The following is a 23,282-nucleotide window of genomic DNA, read 5'->3' on the forward strand; positions in this document are numbered from 1 at the left end:
GGAAATCTGATTCAGAGAAAATCTGTTGGGGGAAATCTGATTCAGAGAAAATCTGTTGGGGGAAATCTGATTCAGGGAAAATCTGTTGGGGGAAATCTGATTCAGAGAAAATCTGTTGGGGAAAATCTGATTCAGAGACTTTCAAAGCCTTAAAAACAGTTTAACGCCATTGGACGTTTGGCTCTTCCCAAAGCTAAAAATGGGGCTTTTCCTTTTAGCCACAGTAGAAGAGTTGAAAACAAACACGACGCCTGAACTTCGGCAGATATCAAAAGAAAACTTTCGCCGGTGTTTCAAGCCATCGCAGGATCGCTGAAACATGTGTGTGTGTGTGTGTGTGTGTGTTCTGAATGTACAATCATGTCCAAAATTATTGTCGCATGTCTATAAATATGTTGTTGTAGGAATATAATTTGATAGCGAATTCGCCCGGTATTTTTTTATAATGTTAATTTGTGTATAATCGGCAACGAAATGTATGTGACAAATGTCATGTCAAAAGAGCAGCAAATAAGAACAATAAAACGAAAATAAAACTTTCTTGGCCATTTAGCAACATTTTGTTTTACTCATTCTAATTTTCGTATTTATAATTCTATTCCTATGAAATTTACCACAAATATACATTTCCCGATTATACACATAGTATCAGTATTAAAAGTATCCTGCGAACTCATTATCAAATTATATTCTTACAAGAAGACAGTTATAGATATGCGAAAATAATTTTGTACATGAGTGTACCTCCTTTCAAGGCGATTAAGTAAGTCTGTGCTTATATTGTAGTAAAAAGCTAAAATAAAATTCCGGGAACTTTTTGACTTCTCTTCGTACTTTAATAACAAGCTTTTTTTCTTTTTCCATTTTCCCAGGGATTAATCCAACTTCAATTCGAGGCAGCAACACAGGGGTGTTCGTTGGTGTCAGTGATGCTGAAGCTTTAGAAATCTTTAATTTGGTGGACCCAGACACGATCAGCGGGTACGGAGTAACAGGCTGCGCACGGGCTATGTTGGCGAACAGAATTTCTTACTCCTTAGACTTTAAAGGTATGTATACGACCACGAACTCAGACATTGAAATAGGCTATGAATAAAAAGTAAGATCACAGAGAGAATTTGTGTCTTTTTTTTTTTTTTTCTCCTTACATATGCAGGGTGGAAAATTTATCTTGATCATCCGCAATTATATAACAGAGAAACCAAAAGAGAGAGAAAAGCGAAACTTTGCACGGAGCAACTATAAGGACGGGGACATTTTTGCATCCACTAAACGGAAACAGCCAGCAAAGAGTGTTGCCAACCGAATATAAAGTTATGGTGGGTGCGGTGGCTCAGTGATAGAGCGTTCACCTCCGGTGATTGGGGTCCCTTCTTCGATCCCAGCTTGCGTCGTGTGGACTTTGTGGTGGACAAACACCGTGCTCGTGGGTTTTCTCAGGGTTCTCCCGTTTCCTCTCACTTTCTTCATTCCATCATTTCACTCATCTCTCATCATCACCGTCTCCTTTAGTCTAACCGGCATATCCGTGGGACGTAAAACTTCAAGATTTCCAATATAAAGTTATGTTTTTTTTTTTTTTTCAAATGGCACTACGTCAGGTTATTACATACTTCAAATCAGCATGTCAAATGGAAAACGCAAAATACTATATTTATTACTCAGTGATGGAAACTAAGGATGTTATAGTATCACAAATATCCAAAGTTTGGAAGCCTCTACCACACACATCATAACGGAGATAAACAGGATAACGTATATCGAAAGTACCTTAGCGTTGGATACAATGGTCGTGGTATGACTTTTCTTGAATGAATAGGAACGAACTTACCAGCGCTTGAAAATGTGATTTTTTTTGAAATGCTTCATTTCGAAACAAAATGCTTAGATAAGTATCATATCTAGTTACCTGTCTAGTTTGTAATGGATTTATATATTATTTTGTCATTTATAGCACTTCGATATATCAAACCGTTCCGGAGATGTGTTAAATATTGCTCAAGTTTGCAACACTGCTTAAATCATATAATTGCGAGAACTTGTAATTACAACTACTAAAAGCTATTGCTATAATGCTATAAAAGAGAAAGAGAACAACAATCATTTTAAATATTTTTCATAAATACGCCATTTGCAACAATGTTGCAAACTGTATTGAAGGCTCTTCTTAAAGTTACGGACTAAACTTTTTATTGTCATTAGGAATCTATATTATAATATATATATATATATATATATAATGAACCGGAGGTCCAAATAGTTTCTGAGTAATTTGGACGTGTGATTTGTTTCAAATTTGTCTTCTTACGAGAGGTGCGAGAGAAATTTTTAAACTTAGCCACTTTCTCATATCGTAGAACGATGAAATTTCACGCGTGTAATCCTGCATACTTATATAGGTCATGTCGTAATGTACAGCTTGTAACTTCGCAGCGTTGCTGTGTTATAGGTCCGAACGTGAAGTAAGGTGTAGTGGTCTAAAATCCATTATTGCCCCTCAGAAAGCAGCGTGGCAACATCGCAGAAGTGCTTGCCCTTAGCAAATGACTGAAAGGTTGGGAAGAGGTGGAATGAAGATAGTGTGCAGTCAAGAGAAAACGGAACTATGACGGATTTCATGCTCAAAGTAGTGCATTTGTCTGGCCAGCATTCGAGCAGTGAGCAGGTGCGTTGTTTTCTCGAAGACGGACACCCCTTTCAGCATCCCACGTTCTGGGAATTCACAGAATCCCGCAACACACGCAACAGTGAGACATAGTGTGTCCTGGTAATTGTGGTACTGTACCCTTTGCCTAGAAAGCAAGTAGTAACACCCCATGCTGATCCCAAATAAACGTGATCAACACTTTGGTCACTCAGAGTTGAACATGGACTTCCTTTGGTGGTGGTACTTCGGCACACTATCATTGGTTTGATTAGGTATCCCCTGCTTTTTATTCACTTCCACCAGAGGAAGGCCGGGATGATATCTTCCAGAAGGCTAGGGCCAGTTCCTTCGAAATTCTAGACCCAGATAAAAGACCAATGTGACCCCATAATTGGAGATCTGAACCCTTCCTTGAGTCACTTCCTTGCACAAATAAATAAATAAACATTAATCAAAGCCAATGACAGCCTTTCGACATACCACAACCAAAGGAAGTCCGTGTTCAACTCTGAGCGACCAAAGGGGTGATCACGTTTATTTGAAATCAGCATGGAGTATTATTACTTGCTTTTCAGGCAAAGGGTACGACAATTACCAGTATACACTATGCCTCGCTGCTGTGTGCGTTGCGGGATTCTCTGAAATCCCAGAGCGTGGGATGATGAAAAAATTTGTCCGCCTCTGGGAAAACAATGCACCCGTTCACCGCTCGAATGCTGGCCAGACAGGTGCACGACCCTTGGCATGAAATTCGTCATAGTTCCGTTTTCTCTTAACTACACACTATCTTCGTTCCCCCTCTTCCCAACTATGCAGTCATTTCCTAGGTACAAGCACTTCTGCAATGTTGCCACGCTGCTACCTGAGGTACAGTAATGGATTTTATACCACTACACCTTACTTCACGTTCGGACCTATAACACAGCAACGGTGCAGAGTTACGAGCTGTACATTACGACATGACCTACATAGGTACGCAGGATTACGCATGTAAAATTTCGTAGCTCTACAATATGGGGAAGTGGGTCAGAGTAAAATTTTCTCTCGCACCTCTCGTAAGAAGACAAATTTCAAACAATCACACATATGCAAATTAGTCAGAAACTATTGATTTGCGACCCCCTGTTCATATAGGTAAAAATGTTCTTGTAGAATATTCCTTTGCAAGGAATGCATCGAATTACCAGTCACCCTATATATATACAGGGTGACTGATAATTCGATGCATTCCCTATATATACTACATCATATATATATAACCAATCCATATTTTGCACCCAAAGTACATAAAATCAGTGGTAGAGCGTTCACCTCTGGTGCTTGGGGTCCCGGGTTCAAACCCTGCTCCCGCTAAGTGAACTTTGTGGTGGACAAACACTGTGTGTGGGTGTTTCTTCGGGGTTCTCCCGTTTCATCCCACTTTCTTCATTCCATCATTTCATTCATTTCTCATCATCACCGCCTCCTTTAGCCTAGCCGGCATAATCGTAGGACGTAAAACTCAAAATTTCATTTTTTTCATTTCATTTAAATTTTCTGTTAAAGACGCCACGTAAAGGACTCAAAATAACATGTAACCATCATTGAAGTTTATTATACTCTAACATGTATTATGCCCTTACGCTGTATATATATTTGTTCTAGGTCCAAGCTATACTGTTGACACTGCATGTTCATCCTCCACCATGGCGTTACAACAAGCATACATGGCCATGAGAACAGGACAATGTGATGCGGCAATCGTCGCTGGAGTCAATCTCCTCATGAAACCAGTTGGCACTCTGCAGTTCTGGAGGTTGGGTATGACCAGTCCTGATGGTAGATGTAAAACATTCGATGAAAGTGGTAAGTTTCATTTACAATTTCACTTACAAATATTGTTTTGTAAGGAAACCAGTAAGCACTCTGCGATTTTGGAAATTGGGAATGAGTGACCAGTCCTAATGGCAAATGCAAAACTTTTTTACAAAAATTTTAAGTTTCAAATACAATTTCACTTACAATCATCCCTCTGAAGTTATTTACAGTAAGTAGGTAATTCCCTTACATTGAAAAGGATTCCAAACCAGTTTTCGTTCCCGGCTATTTGTTGATTCTTCTTGCTGATATAAATAAAATTCATGTAATCAAAATTTGTGATACAATCTCACAAAGACATGTGATTTATAGTCGCACAGATATTTGACGGCAGCAGATCTCAGATCATAAAAGGTTTATACCTTTTTTACTTTGTGATTGATCGATCATCACTTAACGACCACCAAGATGGTTACAGCATTGTGTTCACTCCTCCCCGAAAAGGGGTAAGCAATTCCGGGAACACCAGCTAAGTTCAGCTCAGTACACCACCTTCATTGTAATCGATTAAAAACCGAACTAAAAAGCAGGTACGGTGAAGCTGATTAAACGGAGCGGGTCCTTCTCTAAATAATGACTCATGGAAGGAATCAAACACTGGAACGCCCGAGTTCGAGACTAAGCAATTGCAAGTTGGTCTAATGATTGCTACGTCGAAAAGGTAATGCCAATCACGCTGTTCTTCCCCAGCATGTACAACAACTCTTTAACTACCACGCACATAAATTTTAAATAAACAATCATTTACTGGAAAATGCACTAAATCAGATACAATACAACTTCTTGACCTATTTATTGGTTAGCTAACATACTACATACCTGCGTGGTTGTTAACAAGTAAAATGATTAATGTTATATTTACACTTATTATGCAAAACTTTTAGTTTTGGCCTCATATTTGTCAGTCCCGCTGACATCGTGTGCTTCGAACAAGGTATTCGCCACGAAACGACTTTTTAACGATTACTTATTTCTCATAAAGGGTCCTTAGCCCTTTTGAAGTGTTAATGTAATGTGAAGTCCATTGTTTGATCAGAGCAGATGCAATGCACGTCCAACCACTAACAGTGTCCAGGCAACCACTAATGTTCCAAAAGTAGTACTCTTGTCATTACTCCCTCTTAAAATGATCTAAACAGGGCCGTCGCGTGGGTTGTAAGCGCCCGGGGCGAGAATTCCCAGGCGCCCTCGCCCCCAGTGTATTATGAAAAACAATCAGAGTTTATTCTATACTCATAGTTTTAAAAATGGAATGTAAGATCATAACGTAAGGTAAAAGAAGTTAGTATTATGTCGATTTTTTTTAAAGTGAATGGCTTTTGTAATTAAAACATAAAAAGTTAATGAAAACAAGGTTTTGAATTATTGAAATCGAGTGATATTCTTGTTTATTTTGCACTTGATATACATCAATATAGTAATAGCATAGAATATACAAGAATATACAAATATTATAACTCAGTGTGTAAGTGATAACGAAAACTGTAATTTTCTGACTTTTGCTTTAAATTTTTTTAAAAAAACTTTTCTTTCCTTGCGATTAACACACAAAATTTTCAGTTAAATTTATCATACCATTAGAATATTGAAGTAATTGTTTCAATTGACGTCTGTAATGATTTGTATTTGGTTGAATTCAATCCTACAATTATAATTGATGTTCAAAATCAAAATGTACGGTTTGTTCATGTTTGTTCTGCAAGGCGATGTTAATGGTACGTTGTTTCAAAACGTGTAGTGTAAAGATCATATTAAAATAGAAGTGAGCAAAATTAACTGCATGACATATACATACTTTATTTACCTTCTTTCTCAAATGTTAAAAATATCTCACCATCGATTTCTTCGGCTGTAGTACAAAGAGTTCTTGGGTTTCAGCCTAACTCACTAAAGTTTTTATATTTTCCTCAGTTTTCAGGCGTTTTCAGGCATGTGCCTATAAACTTTGTTTCACGTACGCGTTATTTATATATAATTGTTTGATACAGGCGATGGTTATGTTCGTGCTGAAACTATCTCTGCTATTTTCCTGCAAAAAGCCACTGCAGCAAGACGCATTTATGGAAATATTGTTCACGTAAAAACGAACACTGATGGCTATACCGTGGAAGGAATAACTTTTCCTTCAGGAAAGACTCAACAGATCCTCCTCGAACAAACATATGCTGAAGCAGGAGTTGATCCCAGTGAAGTGGGATATTTCGAAGCACATGGAACAGGGACTAAGGTAAGATACGTAAATTAATATTAGCTGAATCTGTGTTGCCTGAATTCCCTTCCTACTTTCTTACTATAGCTGTACATGCCCCTTTACAGATAGAACTGAAAGACAGGAGGACTCACAAAGGTGGAGGCGGTGGAGTGAATTATCATACATAAAAGAACTTTCAATTCATAAAAGATTTTTCATAAAGTTAGACTCGACAAATGAATGAAGTGTGAAGTTGTAACTCCCCGTTACTGTATCCACGTTACAGTAAGACGTGCAGTTTTACTAGACGGATCCATAGTAGAAGCAGTAGTAGTAGTAGGAACGGGTTAGAAGCACCGCCAAGTTTTGTTGGGTTCTGTTCTCGACATAAAATGGGCAAATTAAAGACTTCCCCAAATTTCTCCGCAAATTTTACAATCTGTGGATGCGTATAATAAAACTGCGCCCAGTAAGATATTTATTTATGTTTACTAATAACATTGTTAATTGTCATTTCATAATTGTTCGATATTTTGATAATTTGCAATGTCAACACGCTTTTTCGTCTATCTCGCTATCACTACTGTTCGAACAATTCTGAAAGAAAGAGTAAGAAAATATATGAGTTTTCAAATTTTCAATTGTTTGAGATATTCACTCGAAAATCGCATATATTTTAATCACGCTCGACTCTAGCAATAGGAACTAAATATATGGTTCTGATTGGTTGGAGTTATCCGTTTCTCGCCACGTAGCATATATATAGCGCAAATCAAACGCCAGCTGCTATCAGTCCTCGAAGCCAAGCATGCTAGTGAGTGGGTTAATAATAGAAATCGCCTTTGGTGTGGGTTCAAACCCGGCTAATGGAAAGTGTTTTTTTTTTAATTTTCATAACACCATTAAAATAAGATAAAAAATAATACACATTTGCCCCTTGTACGTAATATATAATGCATAAAGTGTGATTTTTATCTAGAAATTTCTGATAGTCCTTATAAACAATGTCGTTATAAAGCAACAGGAGAGTAAGAAGCGACGGGTTATATGGGTAGTGGGGAGTTAGAAGGGGGAGGTGTCGGAGTCACCGGGAAGGGGAAAGGTAGGCATACGCTTCTTTGCCTCCCCTTGGGGTGTAGTTAAATTTACATTGAAGTTGCACCATGCGGTCGTGACATAATGTCATGTGGTAAATTAGTCCACTTTGCACACAAATTTTATGGATAAAAAATTATTTACTCACGCTACGAAACATACCTGACCTACGGTCAGCGAGCGAAGGGGTTAGAATCTCCGTAGAGCTCGTTTTGTTCCACCTTTGCCCCCATATAATAAAACGTGACATTACGTCACAGTCGGGTGGTGCAACTTCGATGTAAATATAACCTCACCCGCTTTCTTGTGACCAACTTAAAAACAGCTGGCTAGAGTAGCGCGTGAAAAATATATATGCTCGAAGATCCTGATAAGATGGTGGACAGCCAAGTAGTGAGTGTCGTACTCATCTTTTCATATTTTATGCTTTTAAACAAATTTATTTTAGGTTACTTAAATTCATGTCACCTTACATCCACACTTCTCAGCATCGCTTTCTACCGTAAAGCCCAAGTCTCACAAATTTAATTATTTTTTTCTTCCTGTGCAGTTAAATGTATGAATAACAATGCTCAATTATGTATTATCTAGTATTTTGATCTCTCCAAGGCCTTTGATTCTCAGTCACATTCATCTTCTCCACAAGCTTTCCTATAGCATGCACATGGTAATTTTCTCTCTTTAATCACCAGCTACTTGAAGGGCAGTAAAAAGAAAGTTGTTCATTCAGAAACGACTTCTAACTCCAACCTGTAAATTGCGGTGTGCCTCAGGGGAGTGTACTTGTACCCTTGCTATTTGTCCTGTATATGGACGACCTCTGCTCACATATATCAGCGAATCCCAGTGGCCCTATATTTTTTGCTGATGATGGTAAGTTATGCAGAGAAATATCGTGTTTCCACGACGCGATGGTCCTACAGGAAGACTACTTTATAGCCTGTTGTGAAACGTGGCAATTGAAACTTAACAGCATAACAGTATTACCATTATTCTGAAAAAGTCTCATATTCCCTCTAAATATCATATTAACGGTTCTCCCATAACACATTCTGCTAGTCATAATATAATGATCTTGGTATCGTCTTTGATTCGAAACTCACGTTCTCTGACCATATCTCCTCAATAGTTAAGAAATTAATTCGTGTATGTTGGGGCTTCATTCCCGTTTTAGTGAACTACGCACTGTAGTATTACTAGCAACATACTATAAAACGCTAATATTGTCTAAGATCGAATACTGCACTCCCATATGGGTCATGGATGAACCTACACATCTCTCTAGACTGGATTCTATTCTCAATTTCTTTATTTCTACAGTACACTTTCGTATTCCCAAACTTCGAATATTACCCAAGGAGGAACTCTTACGATATCTTAATATCCAGGCCCCGGGAGCACACAAAAATAACTGACCTGAAATTTCTTCGTAGTTATTGGGAACTTAAAAATGGAAAGTTTATTTCAGGAACTATCCTTACGTGTCCCTTCCCGCAAATCCCGGAATACTCATCTATTCCATCTTGCCCATCCCGGTTGGCAATTATACAGTATTACCATTACTTTGAGGTCTTTCTTTCAGAGAATACCGAACTATTGTAATCATCTAACAACTAATGTGGACATTATTTTTTTTTTCGAGCTATTCGGTGTTTGACAGTAATTAAACGAGTGTTGGCCACATAATATTACTTTTGCACTCTTTGTCAACACTGCTGTTCTTATTGCTGTTGATACTTTGTTTTTTTTTTTTTTTACTTTATTTTATTTTATTTTACTTTTTTCCTGTTGTTAATATTAAAACTAACTAAGTAACTCTGTGGCCTATGGAACCCAGAGGTTCAATGCCGTGTTCACAAAAACTCTCCACTGACTTCTATCCTTAGCCAGCTGGATTCAGTTTCTACTTTGTATTCCTATTTCTGCGAGATCCATCTCCCATTTGCGCCTCCCATTGTCCGCCCATCTGCGCCTAGGTCCTCCTAATGGTCGTAATATTTGTTAATATTTCCCTGGGTAAAACGGCAAATTACACTGTTCAATGTCTACGAATTTGTTCAATAAATAAATAAATAAAATTAATTACTTATCTCAAAGAATTAATTTTGAGATAGTCATGGTAGCAAAATGTTCTATAAACCTCTGCTAAACTAATGGATAATCTTTGCGAAAAAAGTCTAGGTGATGTTTTCATTTAATACTCTTTCTAATAACGAATAAAAACAATTAATGAGTAGGGGAAGTAGGAACATAATGACCCTCCGGGGCAAGATGGTCATCCCGGTATATAGCGGTGTTCCTCTGGTGACAGAGAGTTGGTACTACTGCACAAGCCGTAGTTAGTGTGCCAGGAAGTGTTTAGAAAAAGAGATGTCGCTACCTTCAATAGCGTGTGAAATAAGCGGAGAAAACCATTTTGATGGTATGTCAATATAAGACATATAGTGAATATTCTATTTGTTACTGAAAAAAAGAATTACTTGAATAAAACATGGTGCACACATACATAGTGAGAAAGATTTGACCATCAAACAATCATGCATAATTTCGTTGTGGAAGATGATGGATAGCAGATGAAGGGTTTTTGAAAGTTATTTCGAGATTGAGGCAAAATGGTCCCTTTACATTGTACAGGGGAATAAAATATCCCGTGTCGAATTGAACAGGGTAATATATTACTCTATGAATAGTATGAAGTCAGTGCTCCCTGTGATCGAGCGTGTGTCCTTGTTTTGTCATCTGTTGGCATGTTAGAGAACTAGTCTCGAAATTTTTTGATAGCCCCTCTGTTCCACTTCGTATTTTCTTTTTCATTTAGTTTTATTTTAGTATTATTTTCGTTGTTTATTGTTTTATAGTTCTACAATTAATTGTTTCATCAACATCTTCAATTAATAAGGAAACTAACATTTTCTTATCGAAACAGAACACAATTTTGGTTAATATGTATATGTTCCAAGGATAAGGCCATTTTACCCAGGGGGTTGGGGTAAAACGGTCATTCACAATAGGTCAATTTATTTGTACTTACAACTTGTTTGGTAAACCTTTCACGCCTTTCACCTATTTATACATGTAGAAGAAAGAAGAAAGAATATTGTACTGCAAAATCATCGACTTTCCATTCATAGCAGCGTTGCTATTTCAGTTTCATTAAGGTGTCCATTATGCCCCCACTTCCCCTAAAGGCTTTTCTGCGAAAAATTACAAAGAATTTTTGTGCTGGCTTTTAGTTTAGTTAAGTTCAATTTCAGTTTAGAAGAGGAAATATTACGTTCATATTTAAAAGTTGTCGGTACGCCGTACCGCTAGAAAACTATCTCTCTCTGGATATATCTATATATATAAAAGAGAACGTACAATTCTTTGTCCGCTCATCACGCTAATACGGCTGAACCAATTTCTTTCATTTTTGGGGGGTTATTAGGATTTGGACCCTAGATGGTTTTTATCATATCACTTTAATTTTTAATTACCAGTGTCTTGAGATAATTGACCATTCAAGTGTCCATAACGTACAAATCCTTTGTTATTAGTTCATCATAGGTAAAAATAAACGTATTTATATGCAACCCGCATGACCGTGTCACTCGGCGGGTTAACATAAATGACAGGCGATATACAGCGGAAAATAGCTTGAATCTTCTGTTTAAAATTTTTTAATTGATTTGCTTATTTTTACAGACACTTTTACAATATGCCAGCACCGGGATGACCGCAGCGAAGCGGGGCGGGTTAACATAAATGACAGGCGATATAATGTTAAGATTTACTGCAATCTTCTATGGTTTTTATCATATCACTTGAAAGCGAAAAAGTAAAAATTATCTAAGTAACAAAGTTTATTGCGTTCCGGGGTGACCGCAGCGAAGCGGGGTGAACGCTGCTAGTATATATATATATATATATATATATATATATATATATATATATATATATATATATATATATATATATATGTGTGTGTGTGTGTGTGTGTGTGTATGTGTGTACTAATAATATCATACTCATATTCTTGTATAAAGAATGAGCACTTCTCCTTGTATAACGTGTTCCCATATCTTCTTTCATATAAACTTCTAATATTAAAACTATAACCAGTGGCGTATTTACGATTTTGTTTCAGGGGGGCTTGGCTAACTTTCGAGGGGGCTTTGCATGAAATTGTGAAAATTCTGCAAGATGTTTCATATACTTTACTATATTAAGTAAGATTTCGGAGAGGCTTAAGCCCGGAAGCCCTCCCCCCTTAATACGCCACTGCTGATAACTAAAAATTGCAAACGAGTAGTTGAGAACTCGCCTTTGATGTGAATGATTCCAGATTTGATCTCACTCTCAGGTCACGATAGCTAGTTTTTAGTGGACAATATCGTGTCCGTAAATTTTCTTAGGGTTCTTTCGTCTTCTCCCACATTCTGATTCCACTATTGCTTTCATAATCATTCAATTTTCTTAATCATCTGGCCATTTCAGTCTGTGGGGCATAATTTTGGCACGTAAAACTGAAATATTTCATTTTTAAATTTTTGCATACTACCTAGGTACGTGTCGTATTTATGATTTTCCACATATTCACAAAACATAGTCTAACAGTTATAAATTTAATCCAACTATTTTCTGTATTGATATTAAAGTTTGCCCGTAAAAAACTGTTAAAATATAATGCAATCACGGCCGGATTTAGGGGCGTGCAAAGTTGCACGTGCACCCCCCTCCCCTTCGTTGTAAATATACACTACCTAAAGTGAGAAGCTAGCAGTGAGTTTTGCAAAATCAATAGTTTCAGTCAATTTTCTGAAGGTTGAAGGACCGAGAGCAGACACTTAGCATTTCCACAGCAGCATTTCCTCATTCACGTTACAAATGCCTAAAGGTATTTAAAAAACTCAAATTTAATTCTAATGTACTGGCAGTTTTTGGGTGCACCCCCCCTCAGAAAATCCTGGATCCGGCCCTGAATGCAATCATTGGGAAAAGTTTGCTATCAACACCAAGGATGTTATAAAATAGAGGATCTGCCCATATGTATCTTCATCCTATTAAACCAATGAAGCCAAAAAACAACTGAGCATCGCCAAGTCTGATTGGCTACTCTCGTTTCTTGCATCGTCTGATTGGCTACTTTCGTTTCCGCCATGATTGTTGGCTCAAAGCATTGCGATCCTATTGGGCAGAGTGGGCAGAGTAGGGGTGACGTATGGCTTCAAGATTTTGTTGTAAGGGCAGATCCTATATTTTATAAGATCCTTGATCAACACTAACAACTGTATTATATGTTATGATGTTTGCTTTTTTCTTTTTCTTTTCTTTCCTTTTTTTCTTTTTTTTTTACAAATTATGAATCATATGCATATTTTTTTTCACGCGCTACCCTAGTTAACTGTTTTAAGTTGGTCACAAGGAAGCGCGTGAGGTTAGATTTACATCAAAGTTGCACTACCCGAGTGTGACATAATATCACGTAGTATTATCATGGAGGTAAAGTTAGAACAAAACGAGCCTTGCGGGGCTTCTAACCCTCTTCACTCGCTGACGCTCGCTCAGCTGTTTTGTAACATAAGTAAATCACTTTTTATTCATTATTTATTACGTACGAGGGCAAATGAATATTATTTTTATCTTATTTTAATGATAGAAGTGTTACGAAGATTAAAAAATAAATAAAAAATACTTGTGTTGCTGGGTTTGAACCCACGCAAAAGCAATTTTTATTGCTAGCCCATGAGCTAGCATGCTTGGGCACGAGAATTGACAGCAACTGGCGTTCGATTTGTGCTATACGTATGCTACGTGGCGAGAAACGGATAACTTCAACCAATCAGAACCGTGTATTTAGCTCCTATGGCTAGAATCGAGCGTGATTAAAATATATGCGAATCGTATAGACGGTATGGATTGAAGTTTACAACTTGTACTGTATAATACTTCACAAAATGCATGAAAAATATTTGCTTTCTATTATTATTATTATTATTATTATTATTATTATTATTATTATTATTATTATTATTATTATTATTATTATTATTATTATTATGAATTGATGATTTATGTATCTAATTTAATACTTTTTATTTTTATTTTTTTATTTACAGGTTGGGGATCCACAGGAAGCAGGAGCAATAACAGAAGTATTTTTGAAGAAACGAAACTCTCCGTTGATAGTTGGAAGCGTAAAATCAAATATGGGTCATTCCGAACCCGCTTCTGGTATGTGCGCACTGGCAAAATGTGTGTTGATCATGAATACTGGATTCGTTCCACCAACTTTACATTTTAAGAAGCCAAATCCAAATATCAAAGCATTACAAGATGGACGACTGCAGGTAAAATGTTTCTGATGTTACATAAAATTTACAATTGCAGTAAAAGTTATCTGTTAACTTGGTCACTTCTCTAAGTTGACCATCTTCTTAACTTTGTCTTGTCTTTGTAAAACCTAAATTTTCCCTTGAGGCATGAATTACTTCTTTACTTTATAAGTTGACCAGCTTCCAAACTGTCTCGTCTTTGTTTAACCTGCATTTTCTCATAAGACATAAGTTACTTATTACTTTATAATTTAGCCACCTTCCTAACTGCCTCGTCTTTGTATAATCTGCATTTTCTCATAAGTCATAAGTTACTTATTACTTTATAAGTTGGCCACCTTACTAACTGTTTCGTCTTTGTGTAACTTTCATTTTCCCATGAAACATAAGTTACTTATTACTTTATAAGTTGGTCACCTTCCTAACTGCTTCTTCTTTGTGTAATCTGCACTTTCCCATAAGACGTAAATTAGTTATTACTTTATAAGTTGGCCATCTTAGTAACTCTCTCATCTTTGTATGACTTGCATTTTCCTGTAAGACATAAATTACTTATTACCATATAAGTTGGCCACCTTCCTAACCATTTCATCTTTGTATAATTTGCATTTTCCCATAAGACATGAATTACTTATTACTTTACAAGATGGCCACCTTCCTAACTTCCTCGTCTTTGTATAATCTTCATTTTCCCTATAAGATATGTTACTTATTACTTTATAAGTTAAAAAAGTAGTAAATGGTTAATAACATTATAAAAGTAACTTACAGTATTTATTTTGTAATATAGGTTGCGACCAAGAAAACTCCCCTTAAAGGGGGAACTATCGCTATGAATAGTTTTGGTTTCGGAGGTGCAAACGCACACGCCGTTTTCAGATGTAATCCAAAACCAAAATCTCCATCAGTACAAGATGGACTCCCACGTCTTGTGGCTGTCTCGGGAAGAACGGAAGAAGCTGTGGAATTTTTCTTGAAAAAGGTTAGCATATTGTTCATCTATTTGCTTGTGTATGTGCTGTATGCTTACTTGTGTTTCTGAATTTACCTATATTTATTTGTGTACTTGGTTGCATCTCATATTCTTGTTTTGTATTGTCAGTAGTGTATTCAGAAGGGACTTTGGGCAGTGTTTCCCCCAGACATACTTCTGGGAAGGTCCATAGCCAGCCCCCCAAAAATGTAGGGGGACAGTAGACGTTAGGGGGCCCGATCCAACCATATTATAGTTCATTTGCAAGTCTACCGTGAAAAGTTTAGGGGAACCAGTAAAAATTTAGGAGGGACCCAGCCCCCCTTAGTCCCCTGTGAATACAGGCCTGCTTCTGAGGAGACTTTGCCGGAGTTGACCAACCGCCTTCCGGAGCTAAGATAAATTAATCTACGATTGCATGTCACTATTATACGAGCCATGTCCTTTATCCGTACTAGTCGACCAACCGTGTTAAAAGCCCGCATTCACAAAAAAAATTCAACATTCTGTTGAACATGCATTATAAATACCAAAATAGTGTCTCAGTGCAGCCACTTATATTTTGATTACCCAGCCACGTACCTCATGAGCATTTAACAGTAATTCTCCTAAATGCATATATTTATTTACATGGCATTTAGTCCATATAATATTTGTACAGCTAAATTTTAATTTCGAAAACTTATGGTATTTTCCTTGGATCAATTTAAGTCTTATGTTTTCGTAAATATTCCATTTGTACAGAATTTTGGAGGGGAATTTCCTCTCTTTTTCCGTCTCTATGTATTCATATTTGATATAGTAAACGAACCCAACAGTAAAACCATAAATCATATTCGTATGCAAGATAACCGGCTAACAAAAGCTCAACACTCGTAACACCACATAGAAATAAAAATATATAATAAACTAGCAAAATCTGTGAAACAAATACCAAATTTGAACTTTAAAACTCATTTTAAATTATTGTAACATAGTCATCTATTTTGTAGCATATTTTGTAGCATAGTTTAATCAGACATTTTTTTTTTTCATAAACCAAAAATTAAAATTTACTTTCTGTGTCGAGCAAATATACATTACGTACAAACGGTAGTTATTGAAATGTTTTGTGTCGCATGATGAACATATGAACTCAAGAGTTCCTAAGACGGATAACTAAGTGAACACATAAATTACTCCAATCGTACTTACTGGAAGTTCCTATTGCATTCACTAAGTTAAGTTTACTAACTTGGGAGGTCTAGTGTTGCCATCTCATCAAGGTGCTCATTATAGAGGGGAATGATTCAATAAATTCCAAGTGTAGCCATAGCTAAGGATCATTAATTTTAAAATATTTGTGTATAGTCCTTCGTCCACACGTCTGGAAACAAATACACAATTCCTGTTTCCGCACTTAAATTGTACAACAGACTGCTAGGGACGCACACGATCCTCAGAAGAAAAAATCCCTTCTGTAGACAACGAAACCTCCTCGCGTTTTACTAACTTTTCCAGTGTTGCCAACACCACCCAATACCCTCGGCTGCCAGGTTTTAAGCTACCAGCATCTCTTGCCATGCCCGTAAGGTTTGGGTTTGATGTTTACTTCTTTCACTTGCATAAACGGGACAAATACTACTTTTTTTTTCATATACTGACGGGACGGCCGGGACACACCCAGAAAACTGGATTGTCTCGGTCAAAACGGGACGTATGGTCGCCCTAATCTGATACAAAGTACACTATGAGAACTTTCGCTAAATATTTCACTAGATAAAAGAGGAACGGAAAAGACAAAGAAAAGAATCGAATTAAAGAACATAGAAGTATCTGTTAAGCGTTCAGATAGGCACCATAATCTACGCTTAAAGTTTACTTTTATACTATTTAATTTCTGTCTTTTTTTCTCCTATTTTTGTTTTCCTTTCCCTTACTGATAAGAAGTTTAGCGAAAGCGATTGTAGTGTACTTGCCCGCCGTAAGGTTTATTTTTATATACCAACAAGAATTCCAGGAGTGATCCAAAAAAAAGGGATCAAAAGATTGCAATCTTGGGTAAGAATTTTAGGAATGATCCCAAAAAAATATGCATCAAAAGATTGCGATCTTGACCAGTAATTAGTTTTAGATCAGGAGCCACAAAATTTTTAAACGGCCTCTAAATCGAGTTTTTTTTTTTTTTTTTTTTTTTTTTTTTTTCGAATAAGCACATCATAATGAGTTAAGTGATAGTTTGGGTTTGGCTACACTATATGTAGTTCTCCAGATATAAGACCTACAAGAAAATTTTTGACTGAAATATAATGGATTCTTTAATCCAAAAATAGAAATTTGGAATCTTCTGTGCATTTGTACGTCCTGCTGATCCATTGACTCTTTTCATTACAGGTGGAAGAAAGACCAAGAGATGACGATTTCATCGGACTACTTCATGAGATTCATTCACAAAATATTTATGGTCATCCATTCAGAGGATATACCATTTTAGAAGCTAACGAGCGGATAAATGAAGTATCTGTAAGTATGAGAGACCGGTAGTGATATAGAATTTGTAATCGAATTTGAACAGTATGGGTCGTTATGGCATACAGGCAGTAAATTAAGGGGGCAGACTGCTAAAAATGATACGAAAGCTAACCATTTTTCTTTCGCTCGTATTTCGTAAGTGGAAAGAGATAATGAAATGTAACTTACTACAATAATAAATAATGTTATTCAACATCTGAAAATACTGAATTTGCCATCCATAGAAATTACAGTGTGGCTAGAATATGAATTACCTAAAAATCTAGGTTAAGACAGCGACTAGAAAAATGAACTCAACGTTAATTGATGACTTATCATATTATCTTGGTTCCTTGTTAACTACTTTTCAAATAATATTTTTATTTATTTTGTGATAAACCGTACAAAATAAATATTTTTGTAATAAACCGTACGAATACTTTGTAATAAACCGTACAAAATAAATAATTTTGTAATAAACAGCACAAAATAAATACGAATACTATTTAAAAAGTAGTTAACAAGGAACCAAGATAATATGATAAGTCATCAATTAACGTTGAGTTCATTTTCCTAGTCGCTGTCTTAACCTAGATTTTTTTGGGTAATTCATATTCTGGCCAAACTGTAATTTCTATGGATGGCAACACTGAAAATTCTTTTGATTCAGTATTTTCTGGTGTAGAATAACATTATCTATTATTGTAGTAAGTTACATTTCATTATCTCTTTCCACTTACGAAAAACGGGTAAAAGAAAAATGGTTAGATTTTGTATCATTTTTAGTAGTCGGCCCCCTTTAAAATGCTAAAAGTCAATTCGACCGCTGGACTTACATGTATAATATATTGAAGTCATTACTTTCTTTGTCAGTTTCTCGTAGTTTCAAACATCGACTAAATTAACAGAATCTGTAGTACTTCATATAAAAAGTGTAGTATTTGAAGTGTATGTGAAATTTATTTTTATCTATCATCATCATCATCATAGGTATTCTGCCATTATCAACAGGTCACTTGCTGAGAAGCTTCCATGTTCCACGTCTTCTGCTAACCTCTTCATCTTCACGTACGATTTCTCTGTTTGATATCGTCCATTAATTATAGTCTCCTTCGCCCCCTCCTTCTCTTTCCCGCCACCATACTCTCTAGCACCTCCCTCATAACACAGTTCTTTCTTAGCCAATGTCCCAACAAGTTTCTCTTCCTCTTCTTAATAATATCTAAAATTCTTCTCTAATCCCCCACCATTTCAAACACTCACTCGTTCGTTTTCCGTTCGAGCCAGCCAGTTCGCGGCATTCTTCTCCACACTCACATTTCGAAAGCTTCCAGTCGTTTTTCATCATGTTTGCGTAATGTCTATGTTTCTGTCCCATACATCACAATACTCCACACGAAGCATTTTATAAATCTTTTTCTCAACTCTTTATTCAAGGTCTCACAAAATATTTTCTTCCTCTTAAAGGTTTCTTTTCGCCATTCCCTATCCTTGCTTTTATTTCACGTTCACACTTTTTACATCACTAACAATACTGTCCAGGTATCGCAAACTAGTCATCTTTTCTATTTTCTTCTCTCCTATTTCTATATTTGACACTGACTCCTTCATTCCAATCACCATGGCTTTTGTCTTTCTAATATTTATTTTTATCCCATTTTCTTCACAACCCCTCCTCAAGTTTCTTAACATCTTATTGATTATCTCTTCAGATTCTGCAACAAGCGCCATTTCATCTGCAAACCGTATACACCTAATCACTCTAACTCCTACTGAAATGCCGTCTTGATTTTGTAAACTCTTTTTCACTATTTCTTCTAGATAGATATTAAATAATGTGGACTAGAGAAAAGCATCGCTCTCAAATTCCCCTTCCAATTGCACTCTTCTCTCTAATTTTCTCCCCAATTCTAACACTTACTTGTTGGTTCATATATAAGTTTCTTATGAGTCTTTGATCATTCCATTCCAATCCAATCTTCTTTAGAACTTCTAAAAACAATTCTCAATTCACACGGTCAAAAACCTTTTCTAGATCAATAAATACCACATACACCTCTTTCTCTTTTTCTATAAAGCTTTCACCGGCCACCCTTAATAATCTAATTGCATCTCTTGTGCCCTTACCTCTCCTGAACCCGAGCTGTTCCTACTCAACTTCTTCATTAAACTATCAGTAAACTCGAAAGATATTCACCTTGCTCTTCTAAAATAGTGTCATAGATTGTTCAAAGAAAATCATATTCAATGTCAAATTTTCACTAACAGCTGAGAGCATCGTCAAGTTATAAGTAAGAAATTTTTTTAGTGAGGATGTGTGTGTGTGTGTGTGTGTATGGCATAATTTTTTTTTTAAATATTTCCACGTTACTCTGTGAAGCAAAAAGAAGTTTAAATTTATTGGTGTTTATATTTAATTTACCGCTGAACAACCGTGTTTATACAATATTGCTTTGTTACTACTTATGTTTCATAAGAAGCCTTATCGAATCCTGCGTTAGGTATAGCAGACATGAATTTGGTCACCATCAGAATTTATAATGTAATATAATGTAATCTTATAATAGAACGAACACACTGTCTCTGAGAAAAGCAAGTGTTATAACCAAAATATCAAGATACAAAAGAGGCATCGATGGTGATATTCTTCTGCTGAAATTGCCAGTTCAAAATTTTACAACTTATTTCTATTTACTCAGTAGATAATTGCAACCAGCATTTAAAAATGTGGTTACAGTAAGACAAAAAGGAATTTATATGTGCACTAAGTAGAATGATCAATATGATTTGTTCCCTGAGTTCTTCCACAAATTTCAAAACTTTTTTTCTTGTTTTGTAATTGTAAAGTCTCTTTTGAACCTTTACTCCCATAGTCTATCCTACGTATAAAAAAAATTTTAAAAAAGTTAAACTATTTTAAGAAATGTGCAAAAGTGGTTATTTCACAGACGTTATTTAATAAAGATCAATTTTCCACAAACAATTTTTAATTTTGTTTTCATCTGTTTCAGAAAGCAAACACTGATGAAAAATCCCCTGTTTGGTACATCCTGACAGGCATGGGGTCACAGTGGGCAGGCATGGGGAAGAAAATGATGCAATTCCAAGTGTTTGACAGTTCTATGAGAAAGTGTGCTGATGTCCTGAAGAAGCAAGGAATTGATTTATTTGATCTCATGTTTAATCAAGGAGATGATATTTTCGATAATATTCTGAATGCATTTGTCTGCATGACCTCTATTCAGGTAAAGCTTATTATCAAACTAACATTTAAGTTATCATAAAACGCACATTCATTTTCCCCAGTAAACAAAACAATATCTCATTAGCAGAGGTGGTTCGTGAGGGAAGTCATATCGTTACAACTTCGAAAAATTAATAGAATGAATAATGGATAGAAATTTTACTGTTGTATTCATGTGCTTTCTTTATATCATAGAAAAACTTCTTATCTTTTTAATCCCTAATTAATTAATTTCTTTCCATTTTATTGTTTTAATGGCAACCAATTTTTCTAGCCTTCTTTAACTTACATATCAAAACTAGAATATCATAAATATGTTCAATATACACAATACTAAGCTTTAATTCGACAAGGTCTAAAAATTAACAAATATTTACTATTGTGTATTTATTTAATTTTAGATATCGCTGATAGATCTTTTGCGTTCAATTGGCATACGTCCAGATGGTATTATTGGTCACTCGACGGGTGAGGTAGCTTGTGCTTATGCTGATGAAAGCTTCACACTGGAACAAACAGTAATGGCTGCTTATCTCAGAGGTCGCGCAGTGCTTGATACGAAATTGCCTCCAGGGTCCATGGCAGCAGTAGGTCAGTAGACTGGTAATTAAAAGAAAATTACAAGTAGACTGATAATTAATGAGAAAGTTGTTCAATTTAAAAGTAAAGTTCTATGGTTATCGTAAAAATTGTGGCTGTATTTATTTAAATTTATTCAGCACGTAAAATTAATCTTAGAGCCTATTCTTCCATAATCTTGTTCTTACTACTTCAGTAAGTGTCAAAAACTCATTAAAAAAAACAAACTATAAATGACTGTAGACTGAGGTAATACTGGAGACCAATTAAACTCAAGTAATGCACAAATTATGAAAATTCATTTGTGCTAGTGCGGCCATCAGTTCTATAGCTCAGATGTTAGACTGTAACTCATTACTCAATTACTGTAAAATTTTAAACAAACGGATGTAAGAAGGGATGAGAGCTGATGAGTCACACGGAATGTTTATGTGATAAAAGAAATACTTTTAGCATAAATAAGACTCAGTTATTTCAAATTGATAAAATAAAGACTTGCTTGGGTAGAAGGTAAAAGAGGGTGGAAAGAAGAGATTAACTAAAAGAATAGGAATGAATACTAGCCTCAGATATTCCTGGTCCTCATTGAGTTCGACGTCGTGAGGAATGATAAAAATGGACTCCTCTCTGCCTTTTCCCACTTTCTGGCTGGAAACTGAAGGGACCAAATGGAATTGATGTCTGGACAGAAATCCCATCAAATCAGGGGGCGATGAATGGAACTGTGAAGTAGTTAGTTGTCAATCATTGGTTGGTGACTTGGACACTCTTCATGAATTGTTTCTGCGGCGTTGAACCTTGGTACCTTTAGTTTCGAGTGCCTGAAGTTGAATCTTCTCCAACTGTTTGTTCTTTGTCACTCACACGTAAGATCCACCAAGACTACCACTTAAAACTTGTCTGCAATAGTTTTGTTGGAAGAGGGCAATGAAGCTAGGGTTCATTCAACTAAGAAACCCTTCCAATGCAGAAAAGAATGTCATGTGGAAAGAAAGGAACATTAGTCTTTCATTTATTGGCCAATTTCAGTGATAAGGTGAATATGCTGACTTACAAATGCTTTCCCTGAGAATGTACACACACGATTAAAAGTTTTGTGAAACTAAATTAATAAATTGTGTGAAACTTAAAATAATCTGATTTTAAGAATGATTCAAACAGTCCAATTGATTGTAGATATGATTGCTTTTCTTAATTTACAATATATCAGTAACATGTATCACTGTAGGATACTGCACACATTCATATGTCATTTGAATAAGTCTGTAAAATCAACAGCAGTTTCGTATCATGATATTAAAAAATAGTTTGCATGTGCTAAGAAAGGAAACAAATATATAGTAAGTTATCTACATATGTAAAGATACAATGAGATACAAGGGTTGTATTAGTAGTGATATTGAGTTAATAAATGTAAAAAGTATAGAATAATCGTGTGTTAAGAAAAAAAAGAAGAAGAAGAAGGAGTAATTGTTTTTCGAAGAGGAAACTCGTTAACTCTCCTTAAACTTTGGAATATTTTGGAGTAGGCGTTAGCTTTCCTGACTTCTAGATATTTTTAAAGCATTTTTTGACATAAATTACATTTATAAACAGGCTAATATTACTTCTAAAATTTTTCCGCTCATTTCCGATTAATTTATCCTAAAGACTTTCTGTTTCAAGTGTGCTCCTGCTAGCGCTGCTGCCGATATGGGTTTTCCCATACCTGTGTCGCAACAGAAGGGACAAGTTGTTGTAGGAGAGATCCTTCAATAGTCGGATGCGGACAAGGTTGCCACATTGAATTATTTCAGGAGCTTCGCTGTGCACTGTCTTGTTAGCCAATCTAAGTAGCCTACGATTTTCACTCTCAAAGACCAGACGACCGAATGACAAACTGACAACACAAC

At 36.0% G+C, this 23,282-nt stretch overlaps 1 protein-coding gene across 1 annotated transcript in view; it reads left to right on the forward strand.

Moving 5' to 3' along the window:
* LOC145680335 (fatty acid synthase-like) overlaps window positions 1–23,282 on the forward strand; it is a 114,362-nt gene that overhangs the window by 11,388 nt on the left and 79,692 nt on the right. The window contains exons 3-10 of the mRNA XM_081750722.1: window positions 873–1,049; window positions 4,292–4,492; window positions 6,493–6,731; window positions 13,889–14,119; window positions 14,895–15,086; window positions 17,451–17,579; window positions 20,579–20,812; window positions 21,213–21,402. Of these exons, the coding sequence (XP_081606848.1) occupies window positions 873–1,049; window positions 4,292–4,492; window positions 6,493–6,731; window positions 13,889–14,119; window positions 14,895–15,086; window positions 17,451–17,579; window positions 20,579–20,812; window positions 21,213–21,402 (1,593 nt within the window). The remainder of the gene's footprint in view (window positions 1–872; window positions 1,050–4,291; window positions 4,493–6,492; window positions 6,732–13,888; window positions 14,120–14,894; window positions 15,087–17,450; window positions 17,580–20,578; window positions 20,813–21,212; window positions 21,403–23,282) is intronic.

This window comes from Thermobia domestica, chromosome 3 (genome assembly GCF_964235325.1).
Source record: "Thermobia domestica chromosome 3, izTheDome1.hap1.1, whole genome shotgun sequence".
Classification (NCBI taxonomy): domain Eukaryota; kingdom Metazoa; phylum Arthropoda; class Insecta; order Zygentoma; family Lepismatidae; genus Thermobia; species Thermobia domestica.